This window comes from Oxyura jamaicensis, chromosome 2, assembly GCF_011077185.1.
Source record: "Oxyura jamaicensis isolate SHBP4307 breed ruddy duck chromosome 2, BPBGC_Ojam_1.0, whole genome shotgun sequence".
In the NCBI taxonomy this organism is placed as follows: Eukaryota; Metazoa; Chordata; class Aves; order Anseriformes; family Anatidae; genus Oxyura; species Oxyura jamaicensis.
The window spans coordinates 119,603,333-119,627,771 of NC_048894.1; the positions used below are offsets into that span (position 1 = coordinate 119,603,333).

General features: G+C 39.5%; 1 protein-coding gene across 1 annotated transcript; it reads left to right on the top strand.

Moving 5' to 3' along the window:
- Positions 1–4,300: 4,300 nt before the first annotated feature.
- On the top strand, positions 4,301–23,433 carry UBXN2B (UBX domain protein 2B). The gene is made up of 9 exons (XM_035316286.1): positions 4,301–4,455; positions 6,422–6,522; positions 8,940–9,011; positions 10,512–10,671; positions 11,216–11,293; positions 16,020–16,129; positions 16,424–16,561; positions 18,181–18,342; positions 21,771–23,433. Exons 1-9 carry the CDS (start codon positions 4,333–4,335, stop codon positions 21,931–21,933), a joined length of 1,107 nt encoding a protein of 368 aa, XP_035172177.1. The 5' UTR covers positions 4,301–4,332; the 3' UTR covers positions 21,934–23,433.
- The last annotated feature ends 1,006 nt before the right edge of the window (positions 23,434–24,439 follow it).

Below are 24,439 nucleotides of genomic sequence, written 5' to 3' on the forward strand. Positions count from 1 at the left end.
AACGTCCTGAGCAGTTCTAGCAAGAATTTGGTATCTAAAGGTGGAAACATTTTCAAGAGCTAGTGAACTGAGATTTCGTGAACTCTGAAACTTCTCTTGTAGCTGCCCCAGTTACCAGATTTCTGTATCAGACACTTCTCCATTTCAGAATTGATGTTGTGCCTCCTCAGAGTGATGTCAAAGTGCACACCATGGCAATATTCATCCCCAGCTTTACCTCGCTGCTGGAAATCCCATCCTGGCCATTCCCAGGTCAGACAGGATCTCTCACTGTTTTGGCAGGTGTTATCTGAACCGATATTAAATTGAAAGAAAATAGTTTCCTATGTGAGTCTTAGTCTCACCATAGTATAACCTCAGCAAACTGTAGCAGCCAAGCTCAAATTTGGGAACTTCCATAAAAAACACACCAAAGTATCAACAGCTGTCCTGGTTTGGCCAGGACCTTCCTTTGAAGCTTCCCTAACTAGGAACACTGTCAACAGACCTTTCTGAATACTCTGTATTCAGAGTACCGAAGACAAGAGGCTTTTCCTCGAAGAGCAGAAGTAGGTGTTTGGTGAGTAAACACAATCCAAACCGTTATTCTCTACCTCCTCCAAGAAAAAGGTAGCAGATTGTATAAAAGATCCCCCAGATTAGATACAGCTAGCATGCTGCCACTTAAACTAGTATAAGTTAAGGAATGTACCATAACTCATTAAACTAATTAAATTCTCAGGTCCTTCCATCTCTCTAAATATATACTAACCCCAAGACTTTCTCAATTTAAATCTGTACTTCTTATTTATTTTTTGAAGATATACACTTTCCTGTTTTGTCAGTTATTGAAAAGTACCTTCCAAATTTATGTGCTGCCTAGTAGATAAAAAAGTCTCCCATATGTTCCTGAGGTTCAGAGTAATCCCAACACGTCAATGTGTGCCTGTTTTGTATCTTACATTTCTCCTGTTGTTTTTCTTTGGACAGCAAATTTACTTTGGCAACACCGGTCCTTGAAGTTAAAAGACCTGCCACTCTGCCACTGCAGTGCCAGTCTTATTTTGGTCTCAGTCCAGTAACTATTTACTCACGTCAAGTCTTAGCTCTGAATCTCAGCCTCCAAGACCTCTACCCTGGTTGTTCCTTAATGTCTACAAAAAAGAATAATATTCATTTTACCTACACCTACCCTGACCACTCTTTTAAAAGCCTCCCTGGTGTTTTTATTTTAAATATATTTCTAGGGAAAGTACTGTTAATCTTGCTTATGTTCTAACTTTATTCTTCTTTCCTTTTCTTTTTCTTATGTTACATCCAAAAATCAAGGTGGGTGGCAGGGGGAGTGCCACCCCAATAATGAAAAACAATGTTTTTCATTATTTTTCCTTGCACTTTAATTATATAGTTACCTCTAGACAGCACCAATTACACTGAGATTTTGAAAATAAAAGATTTGTTGTCCATTACCTGAATTATTCTCAAACAGAAGACTGTACAATGATGTTAGTTTTAATCTCTAGGAGAAAAATATCCAGGATAATTGAGCAGTATTTCAGACATAAAGAAAAACACAGACCCAAGTTTAATTAAGGAACCAGAGCCACCAGATTGTAATTAACTGCTTTCAATCTATAGCTGTGCAAGAAAACATTGGTCACAATAATAATGTTATGCAAATTAAATTGACTGCTTGGGATAGACAGATTTAAATTTCCAGATGTCTGTGACTATCTAAATTTCACTGAGAAGAAATTATGTGCTAATCTGTATTCGGGTGATCTCTCAAAATATTGCTGGCAGCCTTAACCAAGGAGGAGGCAATCACGGAGAAAGACAGACAGGAATAATGCCAATGTTTAGGGTAGATAGGCCTGTCAAAATATGAGAAACCTATTTATATATATATATATATATTTTTTTTAAAAAAAAAAAAGATTTCATAATAAAGTCATTTGGCCTTTTGAAAGCAATTACAGTTTAGACATCCTCTTTGCTAATTCAGTCTCTATCACCACAGGACACTTTCACTTAGACAACAGCTGTGTACTATGCATGAATCCAAGGAAAGCTGAATGGAACAACATGTGACTGCATTTTCATTCTTGACATATTCATACAAAGGCTTCAAATGCAGGAGCCAACTGAAGTTGAGCCCTATTTCTATTTTTTTTTTTTCTCCTAAAGACAAAAGTTCTTTACAAAAAGACATGACTGTCATGTACAGTTGAGATAGGGGAGCTGTGTGAAATGTATTATATATACAGACTTCAGTGGTTCTGCTCCTCTTTGTCAAATACCTGAGAACGTTCTGCAGGAAAAAGCAGTTACCTGCACCTACATTTCCTATGAGAACAATATTGTCACCACTGAACAGTGGATATCATTAGCCCTTGAGATGGATCTGGGTGATGGAGAACAGTTTTTCCCTGTTGTTCATCTGCTGAAGCAGATCCTCCCACTTGTGTGCTCGCCAAGGGCTTGGCTGACTATGAAGGGATGAGTGTAAGCGTGCAGTTTATCAGTTTGTCTTAAAAGGTCCTGTGTGACCCCAGCTCCATGAACTGCAGTTTCCAGAATTTCTGGAGCACAAGCTATGGTGAGCAGGGTCTGGGCAGGCTCATCGGAGAATGGCAGGTGTTTCAGCTGCATGGCACTGCAAAGAAATGAGGAATGTTAGCTGGCTACTTCAGTAGAGCAGGAGCCACATCCAGCTGTAGGCTTCAGAAGTATTTCAGTTCGGCATTCAAGTCACTGTCACGTGTGAAGGAAAGTTCTTCCTTCATGTTTCAGTAGAGGGTTAATTGAGCATTTTGTGTGAATGCTGGATGATTAGTGATCTTAGCTGTCAATTCACAATTCCGGATGAAATCCCAAGCAGCCAACTGCACACTGTAATCACTTGCATACTCAATAGTTTGCATTACAAAACTTTTCAGCTGCCAGTCAGCTCGGCTGGCCTCACTTAGGGTAGTGATTTATTTGCTTACAAATACAATGGATCTACTTCTTAATGAAATATTTAATTGTAAACTGATCTATTGATTCCTACTTGTACTATTACCAATGCTTCTTTTATATTATGTATAAAATATGTTTACATATTCATTGGATATATATTCTTTCACTTCATTCCTTCCTTTTTATTCTTATGTTTATTCTTGGGAATCTGAAACTTTGCACTTTCAAACATTTCTTGCCCTTCATTCGTAATATTTAGGGTCATTCCAAGTCTTGCCTATAGCACTACACTGTTTTACTTCAGTGAAGATTAGGACAAAAAAAAAAAAGTTCAACCAAAATTTCAGTGGTTCGTTGTACTGGATCTGGCTGGGATGCAGTCGACTTTCTTCATATCAGCTCCTCGGTGCTGGGCTTTGGATCTGGGAGGAAAGCAGTGTTGACAACACACCTGCGTTTGGGCTCTTCCTCGGCAGTGCTTTCACTGAACGGAGGTTTTCTTCGTCCCATTCTGCCCTCCTGGCGAGGAGGCTGGAGGTTCACCAGAAGCTGGGAGGGGACACAGCCAGCACAGGGACCCAAACTGACCAAAGGGATGTTCCATACCATAAAATATGTGAAATGGTTAAAGCACAGGGAGAGGAGGTTAAAGCACACCGAAAGGAGGAAGAAGGCGGACATTCGTGTTTATGGCATTTGTCTTCGTGAGTAACCATTGCACGTGATGAAATCCTGGAAGCTGCAGAGGTTTCTCTGCCCACGGATGGGAAGTAGCGAACAAATAACTTATTTTGCCTTGTTCCTGCACGTAGCTTTGCTTCCCCTGCACAAAGGGCCACTGTGGGTCTTCATCTTGACTCATGGCTTTTCAGCTTCTGCCCTTCAGATTATTCTCTCTGTCCTGCTAGTGGACAGTGAGACAGCAGCTAGATGGGTGCCTAATTGCTGCTCAACCACAAAATTGGCGTAACTGAGAACTATTAAGTTTGGATTTTTAAGTCCAGAACATTGGGGTAACCGAGATCTTTGATTTTTAATTTCTAGCTTTAGCTTCTGACACACAACTCTGTACACTAAAGGGGCTCACACCGCAGAGCCTGGGCCCAGTGCTGGACATGAGCCTTCCTCCACCCCTGCTGCGGTGAGGACAGGGGCAAACTGGCCCTCCTAGGGGCATGGCAGGCACTGGGCGTGGTAACTCGCAGGGAGCCGAAGACAGGCAAGCTGACTGACTGACTGACTGACAGACTGACTGACTGACTGACTGACTGACTGACTGACTGACGCAGGCCCCCCCCCCCATCCCCATGGTAACAGCCCGGCGGGCGGGGCCCCCGTCGCCATGGCAGCCGGACGTGCCGCCGTCCCTCCCTCCCTCCGTCCCTCCACAAGATGGCGGACGGCGGGGCAGCGCCCGCCCGGCCCGACGGGGACGTGGCGGCGGCGGCGACCCCCGGTGGCCGCAGGGACCGGCAGCCCCGCAGCGGCCGCCCGCCCAGCGCCCGGGACCTGCAGGTGAGCGCGGTGAGGGGGACGGTAGTCCCGGGCCCTCTCCGGGGCGGAGCGCCCGGCCTCGCCCAGGCTGCCCGTGAGGGGGAGAGGGCCGCTGCGAGGGGCCGGGACTCTGAGCGAGGGGGGCTGCGCCCGGCTGTCGTCATCTTATTTACATTTTAATGTTTATTTATGTTTGGTTCAGCCTTTGGGGTGAAGGAATGAGGTGCGGGTGGGCAGCTTGTGGTGGCGATCCCTGCAGGGTGCTGGAAGTGCGCTGCAGGGCTTCACCTCAAGTTGTTTGAGCGCCCTTGTGTTTTCTTATTATTTAATAGGGATGCTCCTTCCCGCACACACATGTCAGTCCTCGCAAACGTAGCTTAAGTTTAAGGGAGAGAGCTTTTCCCGAGTTCCCAAGGGTTTTGGGACAGCGTGATTGCATATCTAACTCGGTACTGGAGCTTAAATTCCTAACTGCAAAAGCTTTTAGCAGTTTTTATTTATTTTACTCCCCAAGTGATGCTGCAACAATATGAAGGTTTGAAATCTTTTAGCAACGACTGAATTAGAAAAGCAGTGAAACTTTCAGCAACCAAACTGCACTTGTGTAATTGCATGCACTAAGCAGTGAAAGATGGATGTTTTCCTTTTCTCCACAGTTACTATTTGGGATTTTCATACCTTCTTGCAGAGACTAAGTTTGCTACAATAGGTAACAGTGACTATGTCTGAGTTGGTAGTTCTTAGTTCTTCATATCTTCAGTTGTCTGACTGAGCATTCTGTGTAGGTGACTACTGGTAACATCCTAAAGTCCCAGCTACCTTCCTGAGTCTGAGCAGTGGTCCACCGAGCTCTGTGCGTGGTTTGCCGTGGCACCCTAAGAGATGCAGTGTCAGGAAAGCACAGAAACCCGACCGTTCCCTGCTGGGCCCTCTCAGCATCCCCCGGTCTTTAGTTTAGGAGTGATATGGGGTGTATCTTTGCCTGTTCTTTTTAGTATCTGCTTAGGTATTTGCTGTCTATGACTTGCCTCATCTGCTTAACGTATCCAGAAGATGCTTGCATCTTCAGATAGAGGGTTTCAATGGTTTTCTTTTTCTTTCTCATCGCCCAGTTTAATTTCCTTAAGTTCTTTTCCTCTGCTGAATATACATCACTGTAATACACAAATAATATCCTGTGTTCATAGAGGTTTGTTTTGAAAGATGAACAATTTCATTTTATTTTAATGTTTATTGCCTTTACATAAAGCTGTAATGAAATTGTGGCCTATTACCTGTTTTGATGTGTGTGATAAAATGTTAATGTGTTTTGTATAGCATGAAGAAAATGGTGTAGGGACAAAATTAAGGAAAATCTGAGAAACAAAGTGGAATGTTATTCAGCAAGCAAGTAAGCTTGCTAAAAATGGCAAGTTAGATGTGCCTCCCACAACTTCCTAAAAAAGAACTCTCCAGTGATATGGCAGCGTTTGGTGAGCTTTTGGGGGAAAGTGGCGTATTAAAAGTATTTACAATGATATCTTGAATTCACGCCAGACAGATCAGATATGTGTCTTGATCCTACTACAAGGCTATTCAGTTTGCATTTTTTTTTAATTTCTTTGTAAAATGTATTTACTTCACAATTTTATCAAAGGGATACGTAAGAGCTTTAGTTCAATTCATTAGCATTAAAGAGTTGATGCTTACTGTATATGCATTTGTGTACACTTACAAATCTCTCTTGCAACCCTGAAGTTCTAATACAGGCTGATTATAGCTAATGAAGCAGTGTGCACCAAACAAGAGCAGAGTATAAATTCTAAGCTACGCTGGCATAAGCACATTGAATATCATGCATTTTTTTATGAAATTGAATTTAAGAGTTTTGAATTTTAGAGTTCATGTTGATGTTTCTAATTTTCTGGCAATGTGCGTATTTAGCATTAGTTTTGGTCTTTGTAGCTCCAGAGTTGTTGACTTCTAAAAAGTGTCCTGTTTCCCACAGCTGGCCTTGGCAGAGTTATATGAAGATGAAGCTAAAAGGCAGGCATTGTGTCCTGACAAACCAACAGCTACAAAGATGAACAGCTCAAAAGTATCACAGGGGTAAGGCATACTTTGTATTTCAGGAATGTGTCATTTTGGTACTGTGTTAGCTAAGATGTTGTCGTCGTACTTGCTTGCTCTGTACTTTGTATAAAAGGTGATCTACAGCAATGCATAATTCTGAGTTGTGAATCCCTGTAACAGCACATAGTTGGTATCTTCTCGAATGTATTTTTTTTTTTATTGCATCTATTTGGGAACCATTGTGTTATATGTTGTTCTGCAGCCCTTTAAACCCACTTCAGATAAGATAAGATGAGGATGCTGTAAATGAAATGCAGCGTTGCTTGCTTTTTCACACAGATAGAACTTGGATACTTGCTGTGTCAGAAAAAGACTGCAGTTCTTTGCTTCTTCAAAATTCAGCAAATCAATAGTTTGTGTGAAACTTGACACGTGAGCTGCTTTGAGTGTTGTGCTTAGGTCAGTACTATTTAAGTAACTAACCTGATAAGGCAAATACTAGTTTGAAAAATGAGTGGTAGGTTCATAGGAAGTGAGAGCAATAAGCATGGATTCGTAATAAAGTTGTCTGTTGTTGGTGGATGGAAGGGAAGATGTTTGTGCATAAGCCAGGTTTTGCTGGCCTGCAGCATTTGCAGTTCAGATGGCATTTGAAGATTCAATATAATTTTAAAAATTTATAAAGAAGCCTTGCCAGTTCTTAATTAATTGTTATTTAAATTGCTCTAAAGAAGAGAAGTCTTTAAGTCATTACTGTCAGCAAGACAATAACAAGTATTGTATTTGGCTTGTCTTTCATTCACTGCTGCCAATATGAATCTCTATTTTAAAAGAGGTTAAATGGCAGACTTAGTCACCAGAGCCATGCCTCAACTGTAGCAATGCAGGTCTTTAAGAACAGAGATTTTAGCATAGGATGTGACATTTGTAAACTAATAGTTTGTGTTTTTTGGGATACAATCAACTACACAGAACACAGTTTATAAACAAATGAAACAAACAGCTCCATTTACCAGTATGTGTCATGAAGGTACAGCTTCCTATTCCAGCTGAAGGAAAAGCTGCAATATGGTGTCTCAAATACTTGGTATGATAGCTGTTGGCAAACACTTGCTCTTTGTTGGCAATCATGCTGGAAGCTGTCTGAGAAAGAAGAGATGGCTGCTCTTTGCAGGGTATCCACAGTGAGGTTTATATATTTTTTTCAGTTGACTTTAGTTTGCTCTCAAATGAGCAATATATTAATTGCAAGGAAACGTAGTGCTGCTCTTGAAGTCGTCAACTCGTCTTCCACAATTGCAGGTATAGAGGATATTTCTGGATTTCTGGGCCCTGCTGGAGCAAATGCCATCATGTTATGTGAGCTCCAGCACCTTCACCAAACCTAGGACAGCTGCCACAAAAATACGAGCCCCACAACGCATCAAAGGAAGAAAAATGATTAAGAGTAGAAGAGGGATATCATGAGAGATTCTAGTTCCCATGGCCTAAGTCCATAACAATACATTTTTTCTGAGAAAATAGAAGTAGTGGATCCTTCACGGAGCTAATCACTTAATTAAGCTAATTACATTGTTTTATCAGCACCAGTACTTTAAAAAGAGATGGCCTGCTCCACTACCCTTTGATTTGAAAGGTATAGTCAAACAGAAGGCAGTTTGCTAGTTTAAACTTACGCAGTTACTCATGTAGCAGACTATGTATGTTCTATCGTACCTGTGAGTTTGGCTACCTTACATAGATCCTACATTGGTGAGTTTTATCATAAAAGACTACAGGATAGGGGCATACAGCTGTACAGCCTTTCCTGGCATGTTGCAGACTAATAACCTAGTTTGTTTAGTGGTAGCTTATCAATTGGTCCCAGTTGTAAGACAGAATTTAATTTGTGTTTCATCACCTTCTCAAAATCTTTGCAATGTTGCCATTCAGCGTAGTTTTTTAAGTCATGTAAAATAGAAATGAGAGCCACTAAGTTTTAGTTTCTGGATACTCATGGATAGGGACTCCAGGACATCAAAGAATAGCAAAGATGACTTCACTCAGCAACTTATGGCTTGAGAAAATCGACTAAAATGTCGTGGAAAGAATTTGAAGTATAATTAATACTGGTAGGCAGGATTCTCCAGTAGCTGTTTAGCTTGCATATTATTTTTGTTATTTGTGGGACCGTCAGTAATATAAAGCAGAACTCTGCTTCGGGCTTATTCAGTGTTAAGTGTCTCAGGCTGTGTACTTTGGACAAAAAAGTATAGTGAGAAGAAGATAAACCATCGTCAGAGTGGATCTTGGACTTTGTCTAGTTTAAAAAATAAATCTTTTAAAAAATAAAGAATTTATGTCCTTAGTTTTTGAAAAATAACTGGTTTCAGAAGTTAGATATGAAGTACTTACTACTTCTGATAATCTGTAAAGTGTGTGTACTAGTCATCCTCCTCTCATTTTCTTGGCAGTCTTAAAATTGATTCTTTCAGAAGTTTGAGAAAACCCGAGAGAAGCATGAGTGATGACAAAGAAAACCAAAGGTACGTGAAAAACAAAACAGTCATTTAACAATTGTGAAAGTAACTGTTTTATCTGACATTTATACATTGTTCCACCCTGTTTTTCAAAATGCACGTAAGCTAAGTCTTTCCTGCAAAGAGCTACGGAGATGCTGTGTGACATGCTAGAGTGTTAGCTGTGTACTGCTGTAGTAAAACTACATTTAGCAGAATCTGGGTGTAGTGATTTAGGACCAATTTACACCTGTACGTGCCTTGATGATTCATGGCTGTATGAATGTAAAGGTTGTAACTTATGCTTGGACTAAAAAAAAAAAAAAAAAAAAATTGCCTTTTCTTAAATGTCCTGAATTGTACCCATTACTCAAATATTTGAGTACTTTTCTTTCCTGAATTGCCATTTAATCTATTTTCCAATAAAATTATTTAAAATCTAATAAAGACTTTTCAATACAAATGGCAATTGGAATAAAAATACAGATTTATGTACCAAGGAGTGATGACACCAAGGGATTGCCAGTTATGTGACGTTGTAAAAATAGTATGATTGTACATCACCTGCTGTTATTGGGTAATTGTGAAATATGATTGAATCAGCTGTATTTTGAAGTCGTTGCCCTGAGAGACATTTTCACATGGATTAATTGATTTACCTTGCCCCAAGTGGTTAAGTGAAAAAGGTAAGAAAAGTATAAACCACTCATTTTAGTAGCTATTAAAGCTCTTTGTGATCAAGGGTGAAAGAGACTCACAGGTTTGCCAGGTTTTGTATTTGTGTACAGATTTTTTTTATTTATTTATAGTAACTATTCCATTGGTATTTTAGAATTTATAGCATCTTCCTCAGTAATCCTTGGGGAATATCTTGATCTTCGTAATCAAGAGCTGGAACTGTCTTCAAAAGCAGGAAAAGGGGCTATGTTGAAGAAAAAATCACAGCTTTCACAGCAGTTTCTACAGACAGAAAATGCCTTGGAAGCTTAGTCAACTTTATTAAAAACTTAAAATTTCTGATGTTGGTAGGAATGGAAGCATGCTGGGTCTTTACATTAAACGATCAATTTTTGGTACTGGTGAGGTCTTCTAAAAATTTTACACTCATTCTGCCAAAGTAGTGTTAATTGTGAATCAGAGTTCTAACCAGCCCAGGGACAGACCCATGCACATGACACTCCTGAGGAAATCAGTTTTTACAGCAACAGTCAGCACCCACATAAAATCAGGTGTTTAAAGCCAAGTCTGCATCAGGGTTGTGATCACTTAAGCATATGATTTTTGGTCCTAAACTCTGGGGTCAGTTCTGGAAGGCATCTCATTAGTTTGTCTAGACTGATGTCTATAGAGCAGTGCTGCTTTGATTGCTCTAAAACTCAGAACCAGGTGGAACACTTTTGGATCAGAATGGCAAGATTTTGTGCCAAATTTGGCTTTGTCCATTAATTCATTTTATTTTATTGGGAAGGAGAAAATTACACTTGTCATTTTAAAGCGTTGTTGCTTATGAACATTACTATTCTAAAGATTTTATTCAGGTGACTCCGAATACAGAGGATTACAGATTTCTGGGGCTTCTAATAACCCGAGTAAAATTGTTGCTGAACTCTTCAAAGAAGCAAAAGAACATGGGGCTGTACCATTAGATGAAGCCTCAAGATCATCTGGTGACTTCAGTAAAGCTAAGGTAAAAGTCAAAAGATATTTTGGTCTCTGTTTACATCAGGCTCTTTGAAACTCATCTAAGTCACATGAGAGCAAATATGCCTTTTTGTGGTTTGCATATAGCAGAGGATTTGAGCAACACAGATGTGTACGATCTGTGCTCAGTAGCTTCATCTAGAAAATAAAATGGTGGCGAACCACAATTTGAGGAGGAGTCATTAGAAATCAACCTAAACTGGGATTACCTGCTGTATTTCTAGATTGATGTTAAAAAAAAAAAAAAATCACCTGCAATTGTGTCCCAATCAGAATCTCTTATCTGTTGAATTACTAATGTTTGAAAAAGTGTACAGACTAGCAACTCAAATAATTGTATAAAACCTCCTTAAACTGTTTACAATTAGTACATAAAATTTTCCACTTAGAAAGTATGCCAGTTAGAACAGTGTGTTTGCTTTTTACCATGCAAGCAATCTTGCTAATGTCTTTATTTGCACCTTTGTAAGTATCTTAATAAACTGTTTCAGATATTTATTGCAATAAACTTTTCTTTGTATTTTTTTCAGTCATTTTCTGGTGGTGGATATAGATTGGGTGACTCATCACAAAAGCACTCTGAATATATATATGGAGAAAATCAAGACGTAAGTAAAATTGTGAATAGCTGGAAAAAGTGTCTCCAGCAGATGTCTGCTTTATGATGTTTACAGCTTGAAATGCTAGTGTTACTGTAATTGTCTATAAGGAAAGAAAAATATCTAAATATTAGAAATGTGTTCAGTAGAAATTAAGTGAAAGCATCCACATCAGAAAAATATTCAGTGGATACTCTTAAGATCTGCAATATGGTTTGGCTGGGCAAGAGGGCTGGATGATCAGATCCAACTTTGGCACGTGTAAATCATAGAATGGCTTGGGTTGGAGGGGACCTTAAAGATCACCTTGTTACCACTCCTCTGTTGATGCAGCCCAAGACGCAGTTGGCCTTCTGGGCTGCAAGCACGCACTGCTGGCTCATGTCAAGCTTTTCATCCACCAGAACCCCCAAGTCCTTCTGTGCAGGGCTCCTCTCAGTGAGTTCTTCTCCCAGTCTGTGCTCATGTCCGGGATTGTCCCGACCCAGGTGCAGCACCTTGCACTTGGCCCTGTTGAACCTCATTAGGTTCACATGGGCCTACTTCTCCAGCCTGTCCATGTCCTTTTGTTTGGCATCCCTTCTTCCTGGTGTATCAGTTACACCACTCAGCTTAATTTTATCTGCAAACTCGCTGAGGGTGCACTCAATCCCATTGTCTATATCATTGGTAAAGATATTAAACAGGTCTGGTCCCAGTATTGGCCCCTGAGGGATGCCAGTCATTACTGACCTCCACTTGGACATAGAGTCACTGACCACCACTGTCTGGGTGCAGCCATCCAGGCAGCTCCTTGTCTACTGAATGGTCCACCCTTCAAATCCATCTCTCTCTAAGTTGGAGACCAGGATATCATGTGCGACCATGTCAAAGGCCAGAAGTCCAGATAGATGACATTGGTCAGTCTTCACTTGTCAACTAATGCAGAGTCACTCATCATAGAAGGCCACCAGATTGGTCAGGCACGGTTTTTCTTTGGTGAAGCCATGCTGGCTATCTTGGATCACCTCCTTGTCTTGCTTGTACCATGGCATTGTTTCAAGGAAGATCTGTCCCATGGTCTTCCTAGGCACAGAGGTGAGGCTCATCAGTCTGTAGCTCCCTGTGTCCTTCTTTTTACCCTTTTAGAAAATGGGAGTGATGTTTCCCATTTTCTAGTCACCAGAGGCTTCACCTGACTGCCAGGACTTTTCAAATATGATGGGGAGAGGCTTGGCAACTCCATCAGCCAGTTCCCTCAGGACCCTAGGATGTGTGGCATTGAGCCTCCATAGACTTGTACCTGCTCACTTCCACCAGGTGGTCTCAAACCTGCTCTTTGCTTACAGTGGGAGGGACCTTGTTCCCCTAGCTCTCATCTGCAGGTTCAGGGAAATGAGAGACATGGGAAGGCTTACTGGCAGTGAAGACTGAGGCAGAGAAGTTGAGTACATCAGCCTTCTCCGTGTCTGTTAACAGTTCTCCCTTCTCATTTATCGGAGGAGGATGAACAATTTGCGTGGCTTTTTCTGGCACTATAGAATCCCTTCTTGTTATTCTTTGCATCCCTTACCAAGCTCAGTTTCATCTGTGCCTTGGCTTTTCTGATCCCCTCCCTGTACTCTTCCCAGGCCACGTGACCCTGCTTCCACTGCAAAACTAAACTCTAAACTTGAGCTGCTGGGGGAATTCTGATCTCCTGATCTGAGTTGTGAAGCAGAGGTTAGAATGAAAAACTTCATTTGATGTAGAGAAGAGATGTGACAGCTAGTAAGGCCTGTAAGCATTCACAGAATTGATTTGGATTAATTAAAATCGCTCAGCAATTAATAGCTTCTCTTTATTTCATGCTGTATACCGGTAACTGTCACTTGTAATACATGTAAATATCTGCCACCTGAATATCTTTACTGTGTTTGGTGTAGAAAGAAAATAAAAATGAGAAATCAAAAAAGTCCCTTCCTGTAGTTCAGAAATTAGAAAAGCAAATCACCTAGATTTTGAAGGATGCCCCAGCTTTGTTTAGCAGTGGCTACCTTTTTGTTAATGTTAGGGATCAGATCATCGAACTGGGGTTGCCTGTAGCAAAGCCAGGCAAATGAAGTGTTTCAGTGAAGGACAATGTCTACTGCTCTCGCCTCATCTACCAGGCCAAGCATTTCATTCTGGAAGGTTATCAGGTTGGTCAAACATGCCTTCCCCTTGGTAAATCTGTGATGACTACTTGTGGTGATTTTCATGGCTTTCATGTGTTTGGGGAATGGTTTCCAGAATTAGCTGCTCCGTTCGCTTCCCAGGGACTGAGGGGTGAGACTGACTGGCAAGTCATCCAGTTTGGCTCGCAAATTTGTTTCATATCTTAAACAGGCTTTAACCAAAGATTCTCCCCCAACCCCCCGAGTGCATTCTAACTGTCACAGATACACTTGAACTCTATTTCAGGTTTATTTGAACACATTAATGATTTTGAAACCAAATGTTTCACATTGGGTCTTCTGAGCAGCTGGAAGTGGGTTTGAGCATAGTGGCAATTCTGTGAACGTCACCCTTTGCTTCCTTATGATAAATGAACAGAAAAAATTAATCAGAAACATCAAGAATATTTGTTTTAGCACCTCTGAAGCATTTTCTTTCTGTTAATGGAAATTAATTTTCTCTTGTCATGATCCAGCTTCAAAACAGACAGTCTTTAGTTTTGAAGCTAACCTGAGGCATAATTATTTCCGAGAACAGATCATAATGTGAAATAATCCTGTTCTTCCGTTACAATAATACTCTGTTCATTGTGCCTTTTTATAAGGTCTTCTCTTTACAAATGCGGGGAATGCAGGGTTCTCCTTTTATTGTGGACTGTAATTAGAGGAAAAGACTCTAGTCAGAGACAGGCTCCCCACCCACAGCTGTGAAAGTGCTTGTTTCACTTCTTGGGAAACAGAGTGGGGGGAAAAAAAAAGTTGTTCACCATCTTTGCAGTCATCTTTTGCATGCTTCCATGTGGGTGGCTGAGATGCACTAAAACATTCTGTTGTACAAATGATAAATAGCTGGTTTTGTAAATCCTCTCTGTGCAGGTAGCTCAAATCTTCTCATCTTACTGCGTCTTCACTCTACTTGACACAATTTCTGAGTCTACTCTAACTCAAGATTGAATGTGGGAAAAATCAGGTCATCTTTTCTTTTGAATTGACTTGAACAGAATCACAGAATTTCTAGGTTGGAAGAGACCTTAAGATCATCAAGTCCAACCTTGGACCTAACACTAACAGTCCCCACTAAACCATATCCCTAAGCTCTACATCTAAACGTCTTTTAAAGACCTCCAGGGATGGTGACTCCACCAAAGAATTCCTCCTCTAATTCTTCCTTATACAATTTAACTGCATCCTAGCTGATAAGATGAGGGTATTGGAGGCATCAAAAGCTTTTATTTGCCAGCTTTTCAGTCTGAGCATGATTTTTGGTTTTCTTGTCCCTGTGTCTTAGATGTGTTTTAAATTCCATTTAAATTTTAAACTTACCCATATGAAAGAAATGAAGTTTGTATTTACTGTTAATCCCATAACAAAAAAATAAAAATAAAAATTAAGGTGTCAGGCTGAAAGACAGTCTAGTCTAGCCTCATGTTCTCACAAGCCAGCAGAAGTGGTAAGTTGGGTCAGAGAAATGATCCATGTTAAAAAGTGATCTTTTCTTCTTTTTCTCCTTTTCCTGCCACCAGACTTACTTCATTTGGGATCAAATCAGTGTGTGTTTTTGAGAACTTGCCTTCCTATAAGGGAAAAGTAGATGAGACCATCTAGGAGCAAAAGTAGATGAGAACATTTTTTCTTTCCTCTCATTTAAAAGGCTGGAAGTGAGGGAGAGGGAAAATTATAAAGTCCTCTACACTTGGCCAGTCATATGAACAGCTAGAGTGAATATTAAGCTCAGCAAGTAACAGAAACAAGAGAGAGGCTAGGCTGTGGGCTTCTCTCGTGGGAAAACCAGGAGGTGATGTCTTTTACCCTCTTAAGTAATCCTTCTACTTGTTGAGTAATGGCCAGCTATATGGAGCCGGAAGCATGTTGCAGTGGGGTTACCATAGCTGTGGGCAGGGCTAGTTTTCTAAGGGAAGGTCAGTTTTACTGCCTGGGGAAGTGTAGGCATGCTGGATGGAAGGCATTAGTTGCAGGGAAGAGGGGTGCAGGCTCTGAAGGTTGCAGTGCCTTCAGGGGAAGGCTTTGGCTGCAAGTACATCACAGGATGCTCCAGGATGCTCAGGATTTGAACGGACTGGAGCTAGTATCAACTTCATTGCAGCTCAGCGTGCAGCAGTTTGAGGAAGTGATAGTTTTAGCTCTAACTAGAATATCAGCAGTATTTTGGAAATTAATGCATTTATTTCTTAACAGCAAGAAGTGTTTACTGCTTTTAAAAGTAGTTGAAACACCGAAGTTCACAATAAAGTTACTGTTTGTTGAATGTATGTCATGGATAACAGATTAAGAGATGCTTTTTCCCCAAGTGTAAAAGGAGTCTTGGAGTAAATAATAGTTTGTAACTATTGTTTACTCTTTAAAGCACTGTAATGATTACAGTGCATTCAAATTAGTTAAAATGCAGTGCTCTGTTTCTCTTTTTGTAATTTGCATTTTTGTTTGTGTTCTGCCACAAAATCCGTCAAATATAGATCAAAAATTTTCTAGCAGTAATCTGTATGAAATTGAAATACCTTATTTGTGTATCTTCACTTATATTTTCACTGTTTTTGCCTCAGGTTCAAGTTTTGCTGAAACTATGGAGGAATGGCTTCAGTTTAGATGATGGAGAGTTGAGGTCCTACTCAGACCCAACAAATGCTCAGTTTCTTGAGTCTGTTAAAAGAGGGTAAGTTAAAATAGCAGTTTTGTTGAGGCATGTCCTTCAAGTGAAGAAAAATGCTTTCCTCAAATAGTTGTAATTGTCAAAAGGTCAAGGCTTCTTCTCTGCTTTCTCCCATAAAATATATTCTGTATTTGTCATCAGATGCATGGGGCACTTAAAAATGGGAATATTTTGTTTCCTTCTTGTGTTTTAACTCTGAATGTTATTTATTATAGATGGCTATTAGTTTCTTGTCTTCTAGCGTATTCTAGAATTTTACTGTCAGAACATAATTGGGAAACTTATTTTTGCATTAAGGGAAATTCCTGTGGAATTGCAACGACTTGTTCATGGTGGCCAGGTTAATTTGGATATGGAAGACCACCAAGAACAGGAATATGTGAAGCCGAGACTGCGATTCAAAGCTTTCAGTGGAGAAGGACAAAAACTTGGAAGGTAAAAATCACTGCATTTTCTGTTCTATATCTATATGCCATTCTAAAAGCTGGATTTAATCAATTTGGTGTCTTCTGAAGAACTAATTAGATGACAAAAGCAATATAAAATTTTGTGCCACCCTGACTTCAAGGTCCCAGGCTTGATTATATAGAGTTACCAGTAATCATGGAAGTTTATATATAATAAAAAGTAATCCTTAGTTGTGTGTTCTGGACATTCTCATAGATCTAAAGCTAGATGCTTTGTGCTTTATTGTGAATGAGTTTTCTCTGCCTCTTGCATATAATTTTGCTTATTTTTTTTTCTAACTTCAACCACGTTTAAAACTGGAGCAAAGGAAGTTGGAAGGTGATAAGTACCATACAAATTTCATGAGAAAATCTCTTTACAAGGTAAAGAAAACAAGTCTGTTAGCTTAAGGAAGAGAATTAATTCCATAAAATAATCTAATCTTAGTCTTTTAATTTGATCCAAAATAAATAAGCAGTAAATTATATCAAAATCTCTCAACTCTTCCTTCTGGGATTTGGTTAACACTTCAAATGATACTGCAAGTCTATAGTGGGAGTTCTTTTTTAAAAGGAAGGAACTAGAGAAATTTTACATGCTGCCTTAGATTAAATATATCTGCAAAGCCTGGATTTTGGGAGGGGAGGGACTCATTCTCTAACACCTAACTGGAGCCCTGACTTCCCCCAGTCCTAGTGTCGTGTCCAACTATAAGATAAAAATTCATACATGTAGTAGAAAACCTGAAATGTAATGACTTTAAAAAACGTTATATCTGGTTCTGTTTCATTTGCTGTTGCGCTTCACGTGTATGCTGAAGCTCTTAAAGCTCTATCAGGTGTATTATTCAGCAGAACCGGTACATAATATGCCAGTTATGTTAGTGAATGTCTCAGTCTGCTTTGTCCAAATGTGCATAATCTACAATTACAGCAAATTAAGATGAATAGAAACAGTAACGTGACCTCAACTCTGCCAATCATCACCTTTTTTACATAACAATTACAGGTTTTATAGTATCTTTTATTATTGACTAGGTATGAGCTGGTGAATTGTGCATACTTCTAGGTTTCTATTCACAACCGTATCTATTTGTGTAATATGTTTGTTTGTTGAAAAAGGTACTAATGGTATGCTATTGCAAGTAATTTAATTCAATAAATGCTTCTTAGCAGTTTTCAACCTGTGTTTTTCTTCTTTTAAAGATCAGGAAATGTGCTGTTATAATAATACATAATAGAATACATTATAATGCAGTATAATGGTGTGCGATTATTTTTTTAATTTATTCCATGAAGTACAATATGTAAATCTTAGTATCAAAATGATTTCATGCACTGTGTGCATAAACAAAGATGTTTCAGTTTGTACCTGATTACCTATTTTATATCTTGCAAACATAAGGATCTACACAGTTAAAAGAAAATACATGTGAAATTTATCTATCCTTGACAAGAAACCACAAAAGCATTATTAGTCCTTTTTTTTAATAAAAAACAAACCAACCAACCAAAAAGAAACAGACCTATACTTAGATCAGATTCAGTTCTGGTTTGACTCCACTAGTAACATCTGTTTATCTGTTTGTTTGTTTTTTAATCCTCTAGCCTTACACCTGAAATAGTCAGCACACCTTCTTCCCCGGAGGAGGAGGAGAAATCCATTCTTAATGCACCTGTTCTGATTGATGACTCCATGCCAGCAACTAAAATTCAAATTAGACTAGCAGATGGTAGCCGATTAATACAAAGATTTAATCAAACGCACAGGTAAATTGATTTTACATTGATGTGGGTAACCATAACTATTTTGGTAAGTTTGTTAATGAATACCAACAAGGCATCAAAAAGGGGAAATACAGTTCCACTGAAATGTCACAGCTGTGTTATTTTCATAGAGATGCACTGACAAATTGACTATCAGAGCAAAACTGTAATCGAAAACACATGATATTCAGTAAACGCAAAGCCACAAACTTTCCTGACAGGGAAGAGACAGTGCCAGCCATAATTACTGTCTGTTTAGGTATGAGATCCCTCTACTGTTCCCAGAGCAACCTAAAAGTGAGGGTATTACTCAAACATCTGTTAAGTACAGACAGTCATGGGACATTAGCCACTTTCTAGAAAGCCTGTTCTAGTGTTTGACCACCTCATGGTAAAGAACTTTTTCCTAATATCCGATCTGAATCTCCCTTGGCGCAGCTTTTGTGCCATTCCTGTGCATTCTGTCATTGGTTGCCAAGGAGAAGAGACTGGCACCTCCCTCTCCACTCTCCTCAGGAAGGTGTAGAAAGCAATGAGAACGCCTCTTGGCCTCCTTTTCTCCAGACTAGACAACCCAAGTGTTCTCATCCTCTCCTCATAGGACATGCCTTCCAACCCTTTTACCAGCTTTGTTGCCCTCCTGTAGATGCTTTTAAGAGCCTTAACATCCTTTTTGTATTATGGAGGTTGGATCTGCACACAATATTCAAGGTGATGTTGCAGTAACACTAAATGTAGTGTGAGAATCACCTCTTTTGACTGGCTGGCTATGTTGTGTTTAATGCATCCCAAAATGCAGTTTGCCCTCCTGGCTGCCAGGGCACACTGCTGGCTTGCGTTGAGCCTGCTGTTGACCAGCACCCCCATGTCCCTTTCTTCTGAGTTGCTCTCCAGCCTCTTGTCTCCATGTCTGTAGCTGTGTCTGGCATTGCTCCATCCCAGGTGCATTTCCCTTTGTTGAGCTTCATGCTGCTGATGATCACTCACTGCTCTAATCTACCTAGATCCCTCTGCAAGGTCTCTACTCCCTCCAGGGAGTCAACAGCACTTCACAGTTTAGTATCATCAGCAAACTTTCTGAGGATGCACTTCTCTCCTACATCCAGATCATTGATAAAAGTGATGAACAGAACTGGCTAGAATTGAGCCCTGGGGAGCACCGCTGGTGACCTTCCACCATCCAGATGGAGCCCCATTTGCTACATACAACCCTTTGAGCTCTGCTGTCAAGCTTATATATCATCCAGTGTAGCGTGAATTTGGTTATCTCACAGCTGGACAACATGTCTAGAAGCATTCTGTGAGGGACAGTATCAAAGGCTTTAATCAAATGCAGAATTCATCCACCGCCTTCTCTTCATCCACCAAGTGGGTGACCGTTTCACAGAAGGAGATCAAATTACTAAGGCAGAACTTTCCCTTGATCGTAGAATCATAGAATCACTGAGGTTGGAAAAGACCTCCAAGGTCATCAAGTCCAACCATTAACCTAGCACTGCCAAGTCTACCGCTTAACCATGTCCCTAAGCACAACATCTACCCGTCTTTTAAATACCTCCGGGGATGATGACTCAAGTACTTCCCTTGGCAGCCTGTTCCAATTCCTCACAACCTTCTCAGAGAAGAATTTTTCCTAATATCCAACTTAAACTTCTCCAGCTCAACTTGAGGCTATTTCCTCTTGTCCAATCACTTCTTGCTTGGGGGAAGAGACTGAACCCCACCCCGCTACAACCTCCTTTGAGGTAGTTGTAGAGAGGAACCCATATTGACTATTCCTGATAATTACTTTGTTCTTTTAAGTGCATTTCAGTATCCCCCAGGACAATCTTCTCCATAACTTTTCAAGGGACTGAGGTTAGACTAACAAGTCTGTAGTTTCCTGTGTCTTCTCTCTTTTTTTTTTGTTTTGTTTTGTTTTTGTAGGTGGATATAACATTGGTTAGTTTCCAGTGAGCAGGAACATCCCCTGACTCCCATGACCTTTGGTAAATTGTTGAGAGGAGACCAGCCATAACATCTGCTAATTCCTTCAGCACTGTCAGGTGACTCCTGTATGGCCCCATGGACTTCAGAACATTGAGCTGAACAGCTGTTTGCTTGCAATTCTGGTGACCACAGATGGAAAGCCATGGTCTTCCAACTCAGGTCCATACAGCTCAAAAGCTGGTGTTACTATTAAATACCGAGGCAAAAAAAAGGCATTAAATGCCTCTGCCTTTTTCTCCTCCTTACTTGTTAGGTGACAACCTGCTGCAATCAACTTAGTAGTTTGTTAATTATAGCTTGCCATCAGTTTTATTGACATTGTTGGGGCATTGCAAATGGTGTTGGCCAACCCCACTTATTTACCTAAGAGGTTGTGTTAGTGCAAGGTTCTGCAAAGCTATGTTTTGCACTTGCTGTTCTGCATGGCTGAGATAACTTTGGGCAGAGGGCAGAGATTTGGGCGGTTGTTCCACCCACACTTCACAGCAAGCAAGGTTCAAGTCAGCCCAACTCCAAAGTCTGCACCATCAAGTTAGCACACAGCTGAAACTGAGCTTGATTCCTGCCTCGAAGGTGGTCTTAGTGTAGACCCAGTTCCATGTTTTCTTTTGTGTACATAAAAGAGTAGAGGTGGTAAATTCCCAGTGTGGTCTGTAACCACGGGTGGGTTGACAGCAGTTTATTTAATCATTGCTGTCTTTCTCATGGATGCAGATCTTTTAGTTATTCTTGCAGATGTATGATCAAAATCAGCTACTAAAGTGCATTGATTGGATCACAAGCCTTGAAGGCAGAAAACTAAACTCCCTGTTTATTTGGTTGCAGTAAATCTGCCTGCTTATTAGTTCAATGGATCTTCAAAGATTTTACTCAGTTTACTATGTTGAGAGAAATTTCACATTTCTTTATCTCAAAATCTTACTTTTCATCAATGTCTTATAAAGCTAAGTTTTTTTTTGTTATACAGTGACTGGTGGTTTTATGAACTGTTGTTCACTAGTTGAATGCTAAGTGAAAGCAGGGGAAACCTATTTACAATTGAAGTGCATTAATCTGCTTTCTTATCACCTTATATTGTAAGATTTCTCTTTCCAATAATACTTTAGCATTTTTGGTATATGCTAAGGGTTTTGGTGTGCGTATAAGGATTTTTGACAGCTGGTATTGACATTGCTTGATGTTCTATATTAAATATCAGTTTATAATATAAGTATCAGTTTATAATATACTCCTACGTTAAAACTTTTATTTCTGTTATTTGAAGAAAAAAAACAACATTCATTTTAATGCCTCAGGTTTTGTATGCAAGAAACAAAAAAATATATAGGCTACAACTGTTGGCCATCTGGATCAAATGGAAATGTAAAATTGATAGGACATAAGGAGTGGTTTATGTCAAAATAGAACCATACACAGTTTTCATGTCCATATCCTTTCTACAGGATTAAGGATATTCGCGATTTCATTATCCAGTCCCGTCCAGCATTTGCAACAACTGATTTTGTTCTTGTGACTACCTTTCCAAATAAAGAGCTAACAGATGAAAGCCTGACACTACAAGAAGCAGATATACTCAACACTGTGATTCTTCAGCAATTAAAGTAAAGCTACAGCTGTTGGTAAAATACAGGGCACGTGCTGTATTGTCATACAATGTTTCCAACAGATGAAAAAAAGGAAGGATCAGTGTCTTTATTCCCCCACTTCCACGGTTCAGATTTTTGCATTTCATGTCTTCCAGCTGTAGCATATATTAACTCTTTTATTTTACTTCCTCAGCATTGTTCAAACCCTTTTCATTGTTAAAATTAAGCTTACCCGTGTTTGTATGTTTGAAACCATGTCATGTACTAAATGTGAGCTATCACTTTGACTCTTCAGTATTTTTTTTGTTGGGGGAGAGAAGCGTTTTTCTCAAGGGGGCAGTGACTTTCATACAGTTGGTAAGATTTGCACTATGGAAATGTTTTATGCTGCATTGACAAACAGCCATTTGAAAACCTAGCCTGCAGGTTATGTTTACCTTCCAAACTGTATTTAATATTAGTGTTCTGTTTAATAGTTTGACAGATAATTAATGACCTATTATTTTTGTATATTCTGTTTGTAGTGTTTCACGGTGTAGTATAATTATTTATATTCTTGTTTTTATGTAAATATCCCTATATAATTGCTGATGTGAGTCAGTATCAGGAGATGCAAAGCTCAGCTTTTGCAGACTGTATAATAGACTGTTCTTATTTGTATTATAGTTCTACTTGTGGTGAAAATGAGTATGCATTTCTTTCTTCTTGAAGTTAGAGAAATGGGAGAGACCACTGTCATCTGAAGAAAGGCTGCAATTTAGTTCATGGGAGTAGATAGACCTATGGTCACTTTGAGCTTGAATATGCAGTTGAACCCTGTGCAGCTAACATAATTCTTCACACGAACCATTACTTAAATAAAGCCAAACAAAAACACCAAGGTGCACAGACACAGAACTTTTTTATGCGGTCACGTGTGTGCACTGAAGTAGACATATTAACTGGTCGTGTATTTTTGACCTGAGTGTCAGGTCTTTATATTTGGAATTTTGGCCAAAGGCTTTTTGTAATACTCAGTGGGGATTTGCTCTTGCAACTTCCATTACGCTGATTTGGAGGCTGTATAATTAAACCCCTTAATCTTGGAAATCATATATTTTTTCAATTAACTTGGCCCTACACTACAGTGTGCAAGTAGGAATCTTACTTTGTGAGCAGACGGCTGCTGTGCTTTAATATTTTGCGGATTTATAATATTTGTGGCTTTATATCAGATGAGTGGATCACACTCTGAAGGAGGGTAAATGGGCTATATCCCTTGTGCCAATATACTTGTTAAAAATACTGTTTTCACTGATTATTTTATCCTGAAAATGTCAACACTTATTTATTTATGCTTAGCTTATCATTGGTCAGTATATTTGATTAATCTTAATTTTTTACCTCAAAATCAATGTTTGAGTAAATTTTAAATGTGCAATTGTATTTGAAGTCATTTGTTTTGTAATCTGAATATCTGCATGATTTAATCATAATTCATTTAATGTGCTAAGTAATTAAAGTTTTAAGCTAAAAAGACCCATAGACAATTTTTTTATTCCCAATTTATGTTGTGACGAAGTAATGATTGTGTGCTAAAAAAATAAAAGAGTATTTAAGCCTAAGCAGAAAGGAATGGGCACGTACCTATACATATAATTTGTATACTCATATTCTTTATATAAGTGTGAGGTCAAAGTCAACGTTTTGAAATTGATCTTGGGCAACCTGTGGTTTGGGCATATTTCAGTTCAGAATATAGGTCCAGTTATAATGCTTATTATTTCCAAAAACTGAAATTAATTAAACACTGATGTGTGAAGGATGCTGGTTAACTAAATGATCTCTTATTCCTCATATGCCAAGAAACACAGCTTAACAACTTGTTCCAAGTAGCTAGTGAATTTTAAAGATCAGTAGCTGCTGAAAGTATGTGAGGGTCCCAGTAGTTGAGATTATTTCGTCAAGCAATAGGAATATGTAGTGGTGCTTGTGTTTAAATATTTCACTGCTTCTAAGTACTTTAAAGCCTATGGACTCTTTTGCCTACTTTCACAACTGCATGCCATGCCTTTTGTTAATGTTAAATTCCCACTCTTAAAACTAACAGCTTGGCATTTTTGACACAAAAGAGTTCTTGGAGTAAAAGATCTATGTGAACACATAGCGAAGACTGGCTACAAGGAAGAAGGGAGTCTGAAACACGGAGAATGAACTTGGTAGATGATCTTTCTCAGAGCAAGGCTACCGAGCTTCTTGGAAATTCCTTTTAGCTTCCATGAAATGCAGGTGATAATGCTATCACTTGTTCTCCTAGGCAGCTTATGAAAGGTACAGGCTTGAGCTCTGCTTGTCTTTCACAGAAATCGTTTATCACACAAGACCCAAATAATCCCACAGTAAATGTTTTCTCTTTAGAATCTCTCTGGACCTGAATACTTGGGCTTTTTTTGGACACCACTCTCCTTTGTATAATCATTTATTGTGGGTAAACACAATCCAGCTTGTTGGTTTGTTTTTTTTTCAACAGCATTTTGAGAAGTTTG